This window comes from Xiphophorus maculatus, chromosome 19, assembly GCF_002775205.1.
Source record: "Xiphophorus maculatus strain JP 163 A chromosome 19, X_maculatus-5.0-male, whole genome shotgun sequence".
NCBI classification, from domain to species: Eukaryota; Metazoa; Chordata; class Actinopteri; order Cyprinodontiformes; family Poeciliidae; genus Xiphophorus; species Xiphophorus maculatus.
The window spans coordinates 5,424,327-5,439,373 of record NC_036461.1 but is presented as its reverse complement, the minus strand read 5'-3'; the positions used below and the strand labels follow the sequence as shown (position 1 = coordinate 5,439,373).

The 15,047-nt window shown below is 39.9% G+C and overlaps 2 protein-coding genes across 3 annotated transcripts in view; one reads left to right on the top strand and one right to left on the bottom strand.

Annotated features, from left to right (window-relative positions):
- mnat1 (MNAT1, CDK activating kinase assembly factor) overlaps positions 1-3,227 on the top strand; it is a 59,244-nt gene extending 56,017 nt beyond the window's left edge. For both annotated transcript variants that reach the window (XM_023353170.1, XM_005801098.3), the window contains exon 8: positions 2,988-3,227. In XM_023353170.1, the coding sequence (XP_023208938.1) occupies positions 2,988-3,108 (121 nt within the window). In that variant the 3' untranslated portion in view covers positions 3,109-3,227. The remainder of the gene's footprint in view (positions 1-2,987) is intronic.
- An 82-nt stretch (positions 3,228-3,309) lies between these two features.
- trmt5 (tRNA methyltransferase 5) lies at positions 3,310-15,017 on the bottom strand. Its single transcript, XM_005801132.3, has 5 exons — positions 14,987-15,017; positions 13,017-13,603; positions 11,910-12,034; positions 3,988-4,627; positions 3,310-3,443 (listed from the first exon to the last, which is right to left on the bottom strand). Exons 1-5 carry the CDS (start codon positions 14,992-14,994, stop codon positions 3,382-3,384), a joined length of 1,422 nt encoding a protein of 473 aa, XP_005801189.2. The 5' UTR covers positions 14,995-15,017; the 3' UTR covers positions 3,310-3,381.
- Between the last annotated feature and the right edge of the window lie 30 nt (positions 15,018-15,047).

Below are 15,047 nucleotides of genomic sequence, written 5' to 3'. Positions count from 1 at the left end.
TGGGATAATGGCGGCGCGACTTGTCTTTTTTAAATAACTCATCACGTTATTAAATCTTATTCACGTGTGAATTATGTTTATTCAACAATAGCGGAATATCGAAAATGTTGTAATGGAAACGCAGCTGTAGGACTCCACTTACAGGAAGATGCGGACGGAGGCGCCGAGTTAGCGGAACCGAAGCTAAACTCTGCCGTTCTGGGTGAGAGCGGGTCGGACAGGCTCGGTTTATAAAGATGATTTCACCTCGTACTCTTCGTCTGCAGCACTCTTCTTCTCCTTCACGCTCTCCTCTGGCTCTGCCTCTCCTTAGGGGCTTGCAGGTATAAAGTTACACAGAGCTCTCAGCTTTCTTGGAAGGAATGACCACATGAGTAGCTTGGGGATTAGATTAGCAGGAAGAGCAGACTTAGGCGGGCCGTAAATAGCCCACTTTTTTCACCATTAAAAAGGCCCGGTACAATATAATCAATAGATAGCACTCATCTGATGCAGGAAGCCATATGAGAAGACCTCCCTCAAGTGCTCTGAAGGACAGGCTACAGCAGTGTGGGCCTAATGAAGTTATTATTAATCACTGGGGCTGCTGTGTTGTTTCTCTAGTGGGTGATGAGAGCGCTGATCTGATTGGTATTCTGTGACTTTCTCTTTCTGGATGTGCTTTGATTTTTGGATTTATGTCACATCAGCCTAGTTTCCCAGTCTGAAACCATTCATTTGATTATTGAAATAATCTTCAGCTAAATTAGTCATCGATTAATCGCTAGCTGCGCCAGCAAATTGCCTTTTTTATATCTGCACGCTCCAGCTAAGAGTATTCTGAGGTGTATATAGACACAATATAGGTGACTATAGTTTCAGTCATATACAAATGATTTTCCACCATTACTTTGGTGCCCCCAGTGGCACAGCACCCCTGTGCATGGCATGTAGTTCATAATCTCTCTTTGCACCATTACTGAAAGCAGTAATTAAGCCAAAACTGTACAAATATATATATATTTTTTTATTTAAGGTAAATAAAATAGCTACTCAGAACTCCTTAAGTGCTGGTTTTAGCTTCACCTGGTTCGTATTCTGTGAAAAATCTCCTAATTAAGCAGTTTTTCTATCCAGTTATTAATCTGTTGATCCAACAGATCAACTCTGTACTGTATTGATGTTAAGTCAGGCAGAAAGGGCTGAGTTTTTCTGAATAATAGAATAACAGAAATACTTCCCTCTCCCTCGCTATTTTTTTTCTTAATTAAAACTTTTTACTAACCTTGTTATCTAGTTGTCATAGGGTAGGGCAACATTTAGCACATTATAATGATAACTTAACAGCTAAAGCTAAAGGAGCAGCTTTCTGCCCTCCAGCATGGCGATGGGGGCGGGATCTTGCTGCACGAGGTCTATATATGCTCTTGGGGGCCCCCTGGTGGCGTGGGGGGCCTAACAGCCAATTAACTTGCATAATGCCTCTCCTGCCCCACACACACCTCCACTCCGTCGCTCTCTGATATCCTCCAGGCGTTGGGTTACTCTGTAAAGCAGCTTGAATGGGTCCAGGAACCAGAGTGCCGTCTGCGCTCCTCATCCTCGCATTACTTTGAAGTTTCCTCAGCTCACAGGAACCGGGGGCCGCAAAGCCAGCCTCGTGTGAGGGCTTCGGAGCTGTCTGCCAGAGAAACGCCAGACAGGGGGATCGGACAGGGGGGCAGCATTAGGGAGAAAGCCGACATGTTGTCTGAGTTGCTTTAGGATGTTACTTTTCCAGCTTTGTTGTAAAAAGATTGTGCAGACAGAGGATTAGACGTAGCTGAGGCAGCTGTAACCCAGGAACATGATGTGGAGATTATCAACAGCTCATCTGTTTCTCGGCTGTTTGAAGAAAGCTGGTTGTGTCTGTCGGCACTGAGAAAACGAAAGATGTAGCAGATGATAGAGTACAGATTTCTAAGTAGTCAATCTCATAATTTATTGATGAATCTGTCTGTGTGCCGGATATTTATCCCTCGGATTTGAGTCAAACCTTCATCTTAATGATTTATGTTAAACAGTTTCAAATCTGAACGCAGCAATGCTGTTTTTTTCCCTCATTCCTTTTTTATTTCTCCTTTTCTTTTTAGTTTGTCCATTCTGCATCCATGCCTCTAATTCCTGATTTATATTTGAATACTTATTTGCATTGATCATATTATTGTCAGTAGCAGGACTTTGAAATGACTGAGCTGATCACAAACAAATCTTTATCCAGAAGCCTTTTTCTCATTAAAATGATTTTTTTCTTAATTTGAAGATGTTCTTCTGTTAAAATGTCTTTATTTCACTAATGTAGCTATAGTTTATGTAATTACACAATTCTCACAGAAGGAATTATTAAAATAAAAGCCACCTTTTGAAAATATTTTATTTTTTAGAGAAAACAAGTTAGAAAAAATGTGATTAAAATTGTTAATTTTGATCTGGTATGGAAGAAATCGGGTTTTATTTTTAAATTATACCAACAATATGACTGAAAAATATAAGCGTTTCATATCAGTCTATCGATTATTATTGATTAGTTTTTTTGTTTAAAATATCAGAAATACTACCAAACCAGTGTCACGACCTTTCCACACCATTGCTTTTTTAAGCAGTTGTAACTGCTGCGCAAGTTACTCAGCAAGTTGTTGCTAGGTAACCATAGAACAGTGAGTTGCTAGGTAACCAGAGAGCGAGAGAGTTGGCTAATGCCAACAGAACTTGTACTTTAAGGTTCAGGGTTGATTTCCAGATACTTTGAGAAGTTACTGTGGGTAAGTTTTCAGATCAGCTGAGTTTGTGGTAACTACACAGACTTTGATGGCATATTGGTGAAACCTTTAGGTGCGAATTCCTCAACTGTTACTGGTTTTAGTGACTTTAAGGGGTCCAAAAGTGTCAAATACCATTTTGTCAGTAGGGAAAGTTTTAAACTATGTCGCTGCTGCTGGTACTGAGTAACGCCTTTCTTGCCTTGTCAGGTATCTGAACCACGTCCGGGCCGCCATGCCGCAGGACACGGCGGGAGGATACACCTCAGCTCTGGCGTGTTACCGCGCCATGCAGGACGCCTTCAGTGGCCTGTTTTCTGTCAATGGATGAATGGACAAATACGACTTTACCATCACTGTGACGTCAACGTTGATCCGCTTTTCATAAAGATTTGTATAGATTTTTTTGTTTTCCAATAATGTTATTTTTAAATAAAATAAGAAAAACTTTTTTTTCCATTTTGTGGGTTTATTTAAAACTCAAATGTAATCATGTACATTTCTCATAAAAAGAAAAAAAATCAATTTAAGGGCATAAAACTAAAATATTGTTTGAAAAATTTTACTTAAAGTCCTAAAAAAAAAAAAACAATCTGATGTGGAATCATGTTAAATCTGGAGCGTCTTCACACTTTGGTTTCTTTGGGGCCGGTTCCTCAGATGATTCTGTGAACACAGATAATACAAAAATCCACATTTTAATCTATTAAGAGACAGCTATAAAAGAGTGAATGCTTTTTAAAAACATCTTTATAACTGGAAGCTCAAAACAGCAGCTTCCTTAGTCATCCAAACACAAAAGAGTAGAAGAAAAAACATTTTTTAACTAAACTGATGCAAAATGTAACACACAGCTGAAGAACTACACAATTTCTATACTGGTTTAATCAAAAGTTAATGATCCAACTATCTATAAAATGGGAAAGACAACAGAACATGTCATTCATTTTAAATGGCTGCAGGAAAATAAGACTTTTCCTGTAGGCAGAAAAATTATTCCTGGCTACAGGAATCATATAGTGCATAAATTTATTCAAAGAAGCATAACAGGTCACTTTTAAAAGGTATGTGTTGTACTATTTTGTAAAAAAAAAAAAGTAGTTTTATCATGATTGATTTGTAAAAGCAATCAAAAGAGTAAAACATCCAAAGAAGTGGATACTGTTAATAAGCACAGTCAGTATGTTTTGTGTTCAGGTTTGTTTCTCACCTGTTTTGGTTTCGCCGCTGCAGTAAAGAACGTCTTTAGGGACAGCGAACCTCACACACATCATATCCTTGTTTGGTGCCACGTTACGCACAAAATGCACGGAGCACTTGTTCTCCAGAGGGAACCCGAGGCTGCGGGACGCCCTCTGCACCACGTCCGCCTCCGGATCGTCATGCTTAGAGAAACCGTAGCAGTGCACTGTGGGAAGGTTCTGGTCGCATATCGGCTCTGGCTGCAGGAGGCCCCGGAAAGCGTCCAGAAACTCCAGCGCCAGCGCAGGCAGGTTCATGACCACATGGACCGCAGATTCCCCCTTCAGCAGAGCGGGCAGCTCCCGCCTCAGAGGCCCGCGAATGAAGTCTCTGCCGTCCAGATTGAAGGTTTGGACTTTGCTCTCCACCTTGTTGAGTTTGCAGTTGTGTTGCAGCCATCTGTACGACTCCGGGTTGAGATCGTTGGCCAGAACTTTGGCGCCGAGGCGGGCGGCCGGGATGGCGAAGGGTCCGACCCCGGCGAAGACGTCGAACACGACGTCGCCACGTTTAACCAGCTGCACCACTCTTTGGTGCTCTGTGCTCAGCCGGGGGTTCCAGTAGACGCGAGAAAAGTCAAACTCATAAGTCACGCCGTTTTCTTTCACCTGCAAGGACAGAAGATGAGGCGCAACAGTAAGATACAAAACTTCAAAAATATAGAAATTAAATATTAATTCAGATTATTCAGAGAGTTATTGTAGGTAGTTGGAGCAGTAAAGACAGAATGCAGTTATTTTCTAATTGTTTACATCATTATTCCATTTATCAAAGCTGCAGTTGTATGTAGTTTTATAAAATATGTTTTTTTACATATTTGTTGAAACTGTCAGCATGTTGTGACAGTTTAATATGAGATAGATAATCTGAAAGAATGAATCTCCTCTACCTTCTTTCTGAGCTACTACTGCTGTTACGGCCCAAGGCTATTCCTTTGGGGTTTAGCATCCCTGCTCCAGATCTTCTGATTGGAAGTGGAGGCAGCTGGCCAGTGTCTCCATGAATGACATCAGATCAGCTTAAAATGCACCACCTTTTTCTCACCAGGACAGCCCTTTTTCTCTTGGTCTGTCAACCTCTCCTCTTTTCTCCCTTTCCTCTCCAACCAGTTATGACTTTTGTTAAATAAATCCTATTTTAAGTTATCCCACGCGTTGCTTCCCTTTCATTTGTTATGGTACTAGAGCCAGACCATAACAAATTGGGGGCTCGTTCAAATTTATGTTATAGTTTGGCGTGACAGTTTTTTCAGTTAGTAAGCTTTTTGGGAAGTTAGTGTGGGAATCTTGAGTTATTTTTAGAGAAATGTTTTTTTTTCTCTTCTTTTTTCTGGTTTGGGGTAAGTAGTTTGCTTTCATTTCTTCTGACGACTCTAATGGTAAGTGTGATTGTTGACTGGTTTGTGCAATTAAGTATGACTGATCTGAACTGGTTCTCCTTTAGGCCTCATCGTGTTTCCCCTTTGGGATTCATGTGCTCAAAATAGTAGTGTGAGATCATATGGTTAGAGCAATTGTCTCGGGGGCACAGCCGTAGTGTTGAGAAGGTTGCCAGTTTTCTGGTCGCTTTTTTCACTCTACTGGTATTTAGTGCATAAGTACCCACCGTCCCTGATCTCTGAAGACTAGGGTTGAGCTAGTTAGTGTCTGATAGGCAGTTAGAGGGGAGGTTCAGGTTGGTTGTTTTGTGTTGCACAAATTGTCAGCAATTTACTTTAAATTTTGAAACGTTGTTTTCTGATTAAGAATTTAATTATGTCTGTTAAAGATTTTAATAAAAATCCATCAGCAGAATTTCTGGACCTGTGTTCTAGAGAACAATTGGTAAAAATTGCTGAGCACTTTAAAATAAGTGTTGGTGATAAACGGTTGAAAGAAAATGTTAAAGCAATTTTAAGGGAAAACTTAATTGAAATGGGCGTTTTGTCTTTGCCTTCAATGCCTGAAGATTTGGATTTAGAGGTTGTAAAGCCTAAATTTTTGGATTTTGAACAACAAAAAGAGATGTTAAGGTTAAGAATGCAACTGGAGAAGGAAAAGGAGTTGGCTTTGGAGACTTTACGACAGCAGGCGGATTTGGATAAGGTTCTTGCTTTGGAAAAACTAAGACAGGAAACTGAATTGGCAAGAATACATTTAGAAAGTGAGAAATTAAATCTGATGAAAGACGGCAAATTGTTTGCGGAATCTTGTGTTATGGACTCAAAATGTAAGGCCTCTGACATTTTAAGTGACTTGCGTTTGGTGCCTAAGTTTAGTGAAAAGGATGTCGAAACTTTTTTCACTTTGTTTGAAAGGGTTGCAGAGACAAGAGACTGGTCTGATTCAGACCGCATAGTTTTGCTTCAGTGTGTTTTGGTTGGTCGTGCTCAGGAAGCTTTTTCTATGTTGAGTTTAGCTGATGGCCAGGATTATGCCAAGGTTAAAGCTACAATACTGAAAGCGTATGAATTAGTCCCTGAAGCATACAGGCAGAAGTTTAGAAACTGGAAAAAAGGTGACAAAACTTATGTAGAGTTTGCAAGGGATTTGGAGATTCATTTCAATCGTTGGTGCACTTCCTCTGAGGTTAGAACACTTGGTGACCTCTGTAATTTAATGGTTCTTGAACAATTTAAGAACTCTGTTTCTCAATGCATTGCAGTGTACATTAATGAACAGAAGGTAAAAACTGTATCAGAAGCTGCAGTTTTGGCTGATGATTTTGTCTTGACGCATAAAGATACTGGTGGAGAGTACACAGATGGGATGAGTGCTCCAAACTGGCGTTCAACACGTTCTGGAGGTTTTTTTTCAAACCACAGTAACCGTGATCTGGACAAAATTTGTAATTATTGTCACAGAAAGGGTCATTGGAAGAAAGACTGTGCTTTGTTGAAATCTAGAAATAAAAATGGAAATCAGGTTAAACCAGCAGCACTTGCTGCATCAGTTTTAAATGTTTCTAACAAAATGACTGAAGTGCCATTTGCCGGAAAACCTGATTTGAGTTCTTACAAACCATTTCTTATGGAAGGAGAAGTTTCTTTAATTGGGAGTGATGTCAGGGTGCCAGTTACCATTTTAAGAGATACTGGTGCATATGATTCTTTCATTCTGGCATCAGTGTTGTCTTTTTCAGATGAGTCTGACACTGGATTATCGATACCTGTGTTGGGTATGGGCATGTCTGTGTTTTGTGTTCCAGTACATAAGCTTGTGCTTCATTCAGAGTTGTTTGAAGGAGAAGTAAGGATGGGTGTTAGACCTGCACTACCTGTGGTTGGTGTCACAGTTATACTGGGGAACCATATAGCTGGAGGGAAAGTCTGGCCTGATCAACCAGAATCTCCAGTTATTGTTTCAATACCTTTGGTCAGCAGTGGTCCTGACGAAAATGAAAAATCACACCCAGAAGTTTTCCAAGCATGTGCTGTGACACGAGCAATGAAAGCATCCAGTGCTGTGCATCAGGATGAAAGCTTTGGAAAAGATACACAGACGTCCTCTTTTTGTTGGTCTAACATTCCTTTGTCTATTTCACAGAATGATCTGGGGCAGGAGCAAAGATCTGACCCCACAATACAGCACTTGTTTCAGTCTGCATTACCTGCTGAGGAGATGCAGAACCATGCTCATGGATACTTTGTTGAGAACAAGGTACTGTTAAGGAAGTGGATGCCATGTGGTGATGATGTTATTGGGCAGCCAGTTTATCAGGTTGTGGTGCCTTTGAAATTGCGTGACTTGGTTTTGCAGGTATCCCATGATGAGTCCGGACACATGGGAGTTAGGAAAACCTATGACCGCATTTTAAGAAATTTTTTTTGGCCACGGCTGAAAAAAGATATTGCTTCATATATTAAAACCTGTCACACCTGTCAGTTGACTGGTAAACCCAATCAAGTCATACACCGGGCACCACTGTATCCTATTCCGACTATTGGTAAACCATTTGAGCACTTAATAATTGATTGTGTGGGTCCTCTTCCACCTTCACGTTTAGGTACTAAGTATCTTTTGACAGTTATGTGCCAAAGTACCAGGTATCCAGCAGCATATCCATTGCACACACTTACTGCAAAGTCTGTGGTGCGAGCGCTTGGGCAATTTATTGGTATTTTTGGAATACCTAAAGTCATTCAGAGTGACCAAGGATCTAATTTCTCCTCTCATTTGTTTGCACAGGTTTTGAAGCAGCTACACATTCAGCATAATCAATCTACAGCGTATCACGCACAGAGCCAAGGGGCACTGGAGCGATTTCATCAGACATTAAAATCTTTACTCCGTGCTTACTGTGTTCAGATGAAGGCTGATTGGGAGGATGGTCTGCCTTGGTTGTTACTTGCAGCGAGAGAAGTAACACAAGAAAGTACGGGCTTTAGCCCTAATGAATTAGTATTCGGTCATACTGTGCGTGGTCCGTTAACAGTTTTGCGAGATGAGTGGAAGGATGCTGAACCACCACAAAACTTGTTGCATTATGTTAATGGGTTTAGGCAGAGACTCTTTACTGCAACGCAGTTGGCAAATAGGAAACTATCATCTGCACAGGAAAAAATGAAGTGTTTGTATGATAAGAAAGCTGAACATCGTGTTTTTCTTTCAGGTGATCAAGTACTGGCTTTACTTCCTGTTGTGACTTCACCATTTCAGGCCAAGTTTTCTGGCCCACACACAGTTTTGAAACAGCTTTCCGATCAAAACTATCTCATTGCAACTCCAGAAAGACGGAAGAAACAGCAGACGGTTCATGTAAACCTCTTAAAACCTTACCATGTTCGTGATAACACTGTATTGGTGGATGACATTCACCCTGTGTGCATTAGTGAAATGGTGACATCTGCTGGAGGTGAATGGAATGGCGATGGGTTGCCTGTTCCAGATTCAGCCATGCTAACTGGTCGACTTATAAATTCTGAAGTACTGAAGAACTTGGACACTATGCTGAATTATTTACCAGAGACTCAATGGTTTGAGTTAGTTCAGTTGATAAAATCTTACTCTGATTTGTTTGCAGATATTCCATCCTGCACACATTTGATTGAGCATGATATTGAGGTGGGTGATGCACAACCTATAAAACAGCAGTTTTACAGGGTTAGCCCTGAAAAACGCAAATATCTGGATGCTGAGATTGACTACATGTTAAAAAATGGGATCGCTCAAGCATCATGTTCAAGCTGGTCTTCACCTTGCTTGCTAGTTCCAAAATCAGACAAAACCTATAGGTTTTGTTCCGATTTCAGAAAAGTCAATAGCATAACCAAAACTGATTCATACCCACTACCTCGTATGGATGACTGTATTGACCAGATTGGTAATGCTAAGTTCATTAGTAAGATAGACCTGTTAAAAGGTTATTGGCAGGTCCCTTTAACTAAAAGGGCACAGGAAATCGCTGCCTTTATTACACCTACTGGTTTGTACTCCTACAATGTTATGCCTTTTGGTTTGAAGAATGCGCCGGCGACTTTTCAGCGCTTGATGAATAAAGTTGTTGGGTGTTTAGAAGGTTGTTCTGTGTATTTGGATGACATTGTTGTCTATTCTAATAGTTGGTCTTCTCACCTGGAACAACTCACAACTTTGTTTGACCGTTTGGTGGATGCACGTCTTACAGTGAATCTAGCCAAATGTGAGTTTGCTCGAGCAACTGTCATTTATCTTGGTCATCAAGTGGGTCAAGGTAAAGTATGTCCAGTTAAAGCAAAGGTGGAAGCGATTGAAAAGTATCCCCCACCAACTACTAAAAAGGAACTCATGAAATTCTTGGGTTTAGTTGGGTATTATAGAGCCTTCTGCAGAAACTTTTCAACTGTGGTTGCACCTCTGACAGATCTTTTGAAAAGTAATGTGAAATACATCTGGTCCTCTGTCTGTCAGCAGGCTTTTGAAGATGTGAAGAGGATGCTATGTGATTCTCCTGTCTTGTTGGCTCCGGATATGAATAAGTCTTTTAAACTACAGGTTGATGCCAGTCATGTTGGTGCAGGGGGAGTCCTTTTGCAAATGGATGTCTTTTCAATTGAGAGACCTGTGAGTTTTTTTTCTAGGAAGTTTAATAGACATCAACTGAATTATTCAGTCATAGAAAAAGAGACCCTTGCTCTTATTTGGTCATTACAACATTTTGAGGTTTATGTGGGTTCAGGTCCTTTAACTGTCTTCACAGATCATAATCCTCTGACCTTTTTGAATTCTTTTCGGTGCCCAAATCAGAGACTTGTGAGATGGTCGTTGTTTCTGCAGTCATTTTCTTTAGATATTCGTCATATCAAGGGAAAGGATAATGTCATCGCAGATGCTTTGTCAAGAGCACAAAGTCAGTAATTTATTTATTTTTTCCTCTTACCTGTCTGAGTCACTTCATGGTACCAGTTGTTGACTTGGGGATGGGTTTTAAAAGGATTTAAGTTTTGTTTTTTGTTCCGTCTCAGCTTGTCTGAAATGATGTGAGTGTATTTAAACTTGTTTTTTTCTTTCTCTTCAGATGTTGATACATAGGTTGCCCAGGGTTCCGGTGGGGACCCTGTTTTGAAGAGGGGGGGTGTTACGGCCCAAGGCTATTCCTTTGGGGTTTAGCATCCCTGCTCCAGATCTTCTGATTGGAAGTGGAGGCAGCTGGCCAGTGTCTCCATGAATGACATCAGATCAGCTTAAAATGCACCACCTTTTTCTCACCAGGACAGCCCTTTTTCTCTTGGTCTGTCAACCTCTCCTCTTTTCTCCCTTTCCTCTCCAACCAGTTATGACTTTTGTTAAATAAATCCTATTTTAAGTTATCCCACGCGTTGCTTCCCTTTCATTTGTTATGGTACTAGAGCCAGACCATAACACTGCCATCCTAAGAAACGCACCACCAAAAACAACCAATCAGAGCCAGGAGGTGGGTCTTAGTGCTGTCAAACAACCTCATGTACTCGCTGCTAAATATGCTAAACAACTTATTGTTACAGGAAAATCTTTTGTCTGCCGTCGTCGCTAGCCATGCTAACTAGCCTTAGCACTAGTTAGCATTTACTAACTCGCTGCAGTGTAGCAGAGAACCAAAGGGGGAGGAGGAGGTGGGATGAGTCGCGCCACACAAGATTGTGATCAACAGCGCTAAGACCCACCTCCTGGTTCTGATGAGTTTCTAGTTTGCACTGGGAGAAGACAGGAGCTTAATTTTTGCTCACAGATTTTCTGTGACATACTTTCAAAACATGGTGACAATTTCAACAAATATGTAAAAAAAAAAAACTTTTTATAAAACGTACTGCATATTTAAGGGAATAAAGTAAGGCTGGGTGACAAGGCATAAAAATTTATCTTTGATTTTTTTTTCATACCAGATCCAATTTCTGATAAAAAAATTTTTTGTTGAAAGTTTAGATTGATGGGCTGCACAGTGGAGCAGTGGGTAAAGCTGTTGCCTTGCAGCAAGAAGTTCCTGGGTTCGATTCCCGGCCCGGGGTCTTTCTGCATGGAGTTTGCATGTTCTCCCTGTGCATGGTGGGTTCTCTCAGGGTACTCCGGCTTCCTCCCACAGTCCAAAAACATGAATGTCAGGTTAATTGGTCTCTCTAAATTCTCCCTAGGTGTGTGTGTGTGTGTGTGTGTGGGTGTGGTTGTGTGTCCTGTCTGTTTCTGTGTTGCCCTGCGACAGACTGGCGACCTGTCCAGGGCGACCTGTCCAGGGTGACCCCACCTCTCGTCTGGAGATGGGCACCAGCACCTCCCGACTCCTCTACAGAAATATTGTGTACAGAAAATGAATGGACGGAAGTTCTGTAAATATGTTGCTCTTAACATGTTAGAATTAAATCAAAGGGATATTATTGGTGATAAATTAATGGACTGAACATAAACCTGTCAGGCTGATTGATCTATGTGGGAGTGAGCCATATAAAATAACAGCGCATACTTTGGCGACCATGTTTTCCTCGCCAGCCAGAACCTCCATCTTGAAGTTGCGGTATGTTGAGTCGATCATGTTCGTCTTGTTGACCACACATGTGACTCCTGGGTTTTTGTCCATAATGACTTGACCTACAGAAGAAAGAACAGAAAATCTGAACTTTGTCAACCAAATACAGCAGACATCCATATGTATTGGCTTAAAAAAGTGTTTTAAATTTTTAACATTTTTATCACAGCAGGTTAATTTCACAGAAATATTTAGAAATCATGTTAATTCAGTTAGAAAAATCAGATTCTAGTTCTTTTAAGCACTAATTATTTCTCTACCTCAGTTAATTAATATGTCCTCTTGTCTTTTTTATTTTGAAGAGTGGGTAATTATATTGGGTTGCATGACAAGCTGCAACTCTATTGATTATTCTGACGATTAATCAATCTATTTATCAGATAAAAAATGGTCACATTCTAGAGATTTTTAAAAAAAATTTGTACTATGATAGAAATACATTAAAAGATCCAAATAAATAAGAAAATAAAAATTGTATTGCCTAAAATGCATAAACATAGCATTTCTTCAGTGAACATTTGATTATTTGTAACAGCGGATGCAGCTAAAATCAATTCCTATTGTTGTTTTGTTTATTTCTTTTGGGTATTAAAAATGTTTTTCAGTTCCAAGTGTTAAATGTTTATTAGAATTTAAAGTTTATTGATCTTTGAGAATGTGTTCTTGCATTAATATGTTACTTAAAAATTGTCTCAAAATAATATTATCGTTTATCGCAATAACTTATGGGACAATTTATCGTACAGCTAAATTTGTTACTGTGACATGCTCAGTTGGTCTAGTTACTTGGAAATAGTAATTAGTTACTATTACTGATTACTTCCATTAGAAAGTTACTTTACTTATTTTCAAAAGTAATTTGTTACTTAGGTACAACCTGAATACGCAATAAATCATATTCTGTTATATAAAATTTAATCATATGAACCCGTCTCTTTGTAAAACTCGATTTGTTTCGCTCTTCTAACTTTATGCAAATCACCAAAACTTTAAATGAAATGCAGGTCTCACTTTTTGTAATTGTGATCATTTTTCCAGTCCTACCTATGAGGTTCTTGTACGGCAGCTGGTGGTCTCTCAGGTTCATGTGGGCGATGTGTCCCACTCGGCTGAACGCTGAGGTCACATCCTGTCCCTGAGGCAGCACCGCCTCCAGCACCTCCTCCGTCTTCAGGTTGTCGTAGGTCAGCTTCAGGTCGTATTGTCGCAGCTCATCAGAGACGCCGAACGACCTGAGTGCCTCCGCTTCAGCCTCACTGAACGAACTCGCCGACGACACCCTCTGGGGGTCCAGAAGGACCAACCGGAAACTGCTGCTCTCCTCGCTGACTGGAACCACCCGATGCACACCTGGGCACTGGAGAGTGGACTTCTTCAGGCTCTTCACGACTTTGTTTAGGACCCCTGTTGGTACCTGCAGAGCTGGAACTGTGATGGTCTGTGTGAAGGCGTCTTTGTCCAGAGAGGTCATGCCCCGGACCTCAGGAGGGGGTCGGTACAGTTTGGGCTCCATCACGGTCCGCCCGACAAACCCAGAACTGACCGAGTCTGAAAAGAGGAAACTCTGGAGAACAGCAGCAGAACCGAGTTTTGTTTGAGTTTGAGCGGATTCAAAAGTTCTGGAGAGGAATCTGTTGAGGTGCAAAGCAAAAATGGAGAAAAAAAATCAGATGAAATGTGTGAAACTTTAAAAATACAACTACACAAAAGCAAACAAGATGCTTCTTCTGACGTTTGCTCAGACTGTGTTGTTTTCTCAGAAATAGACTCAGACTTTTCTTCAATCATTTTCTGATGCTGATGAGTTAAAAGACGAAATCTTTCCTTATCTGTAAAACCGATACCAAACCATAACTTCACAAGATGCTCAACATTCCTCAATTTAATTTCTTTGGTATTTTTGAGTAACAGTTGTCATCAAATTACTACTTTATTCTCCATTTTAATGTTTATTATTATATTATTTCAAGTGTATAATCTTAGCAAGTCCAAATAAATAAAAGCTGTAAAACACAGCTGTCAAACAAGATGGCCGCCTTCCATTATGAACAATGAAAACCCCAGTTGTGGATTGGTGAAAAAAAAATTCTGATATAAAAAAATAAAATTCAAAAATAACCATTTAATGTAATCTGTAAAACCAATTTATCGCACAGCCCTGAAGGGTCCAATTACCAAACCAAACAAAAATGCCTGTTTGTCAAACTAAAATCATACACAACCTGATCAGAGCACCAATGTTGTATTGCTATTTTCTTTTATTATTCAAACATGTATTTGATGTATTTTCTACAGTGTAGTTTTTATTTGTAAGTATTTTTGGAAACATCCTACAACTTCTTAATGTTAATTTCATCTCACAAAACTCTATGATATTGTAAAAATATAAAATTATGCATTCTGCAGTAAACAAATGTGCAGTTATATAAAAGCTCTGCAGGAAGCTCTATTACCCATTAAATGAGTTAAAATCCGGCCCAGTCTCCTCTACACTCTTAATTACAATCTATAATTTTATTATAGAAATATTCAGGTGTAACAGCAGCAAGTCAAAGTGAAAGCCCGCATATTCACACAAAGGTAAATATATAATATGAATTAAGAGATCAAAGCATCTAATTGCCCCATATAAGAAAAGATTAGCACACAAACTCTGGATTCTGTCAAAGATAACTGTATCCTGATTGTCTAATAAAGCTGAAATATAAATAAAGACGTAGCGTGTTAGTAAATGTTATTCACGGTTTAATGGATAGCTTTCATTATAGAACATAATTTTTTTTCTGCTGTAAAACTGATGAAAGGGGACACGTTTAGCTACTGTTTATCTCGACACAAACTGACAGAGTAAATGGCATTTAACCCGCTCTGTAACGCTGCTTCTGATACAATACAATCTCTAAGCGACACGACATAATGGCGGCTCTTATAATGACATGATTTTAATTTTAAAAGTCGCATATTTATCGTTTAAAATTAAAACTCAGCTGAAATTAAAAAAAAAACAACCTCACCTTAACATTCTCCGTTCAAAGGCACGCTTTAATTACGTCATCCACACTCGACGCCTGGGGA

Excerpts from the sequence above, each read along its gene's own strand:
- trmt5 (XM_005801132.3), bottom strand. Across the intron at positions 12,035-13,016 it reads GCCGTACAAGAACCTCATAG|GTCAAGTCATTATGGACAAA; the intron begins GTAGGACTGGAA and ends TTTCTTCTGTAG. Across the intron at positions 3,444-3,987 it reads CAGCGGCGAAACCAAAACAG|AATCATCTGAGGAACCGGCC; the intron begins GTGAGAAACAAA and ends CTGTGTTCACAG.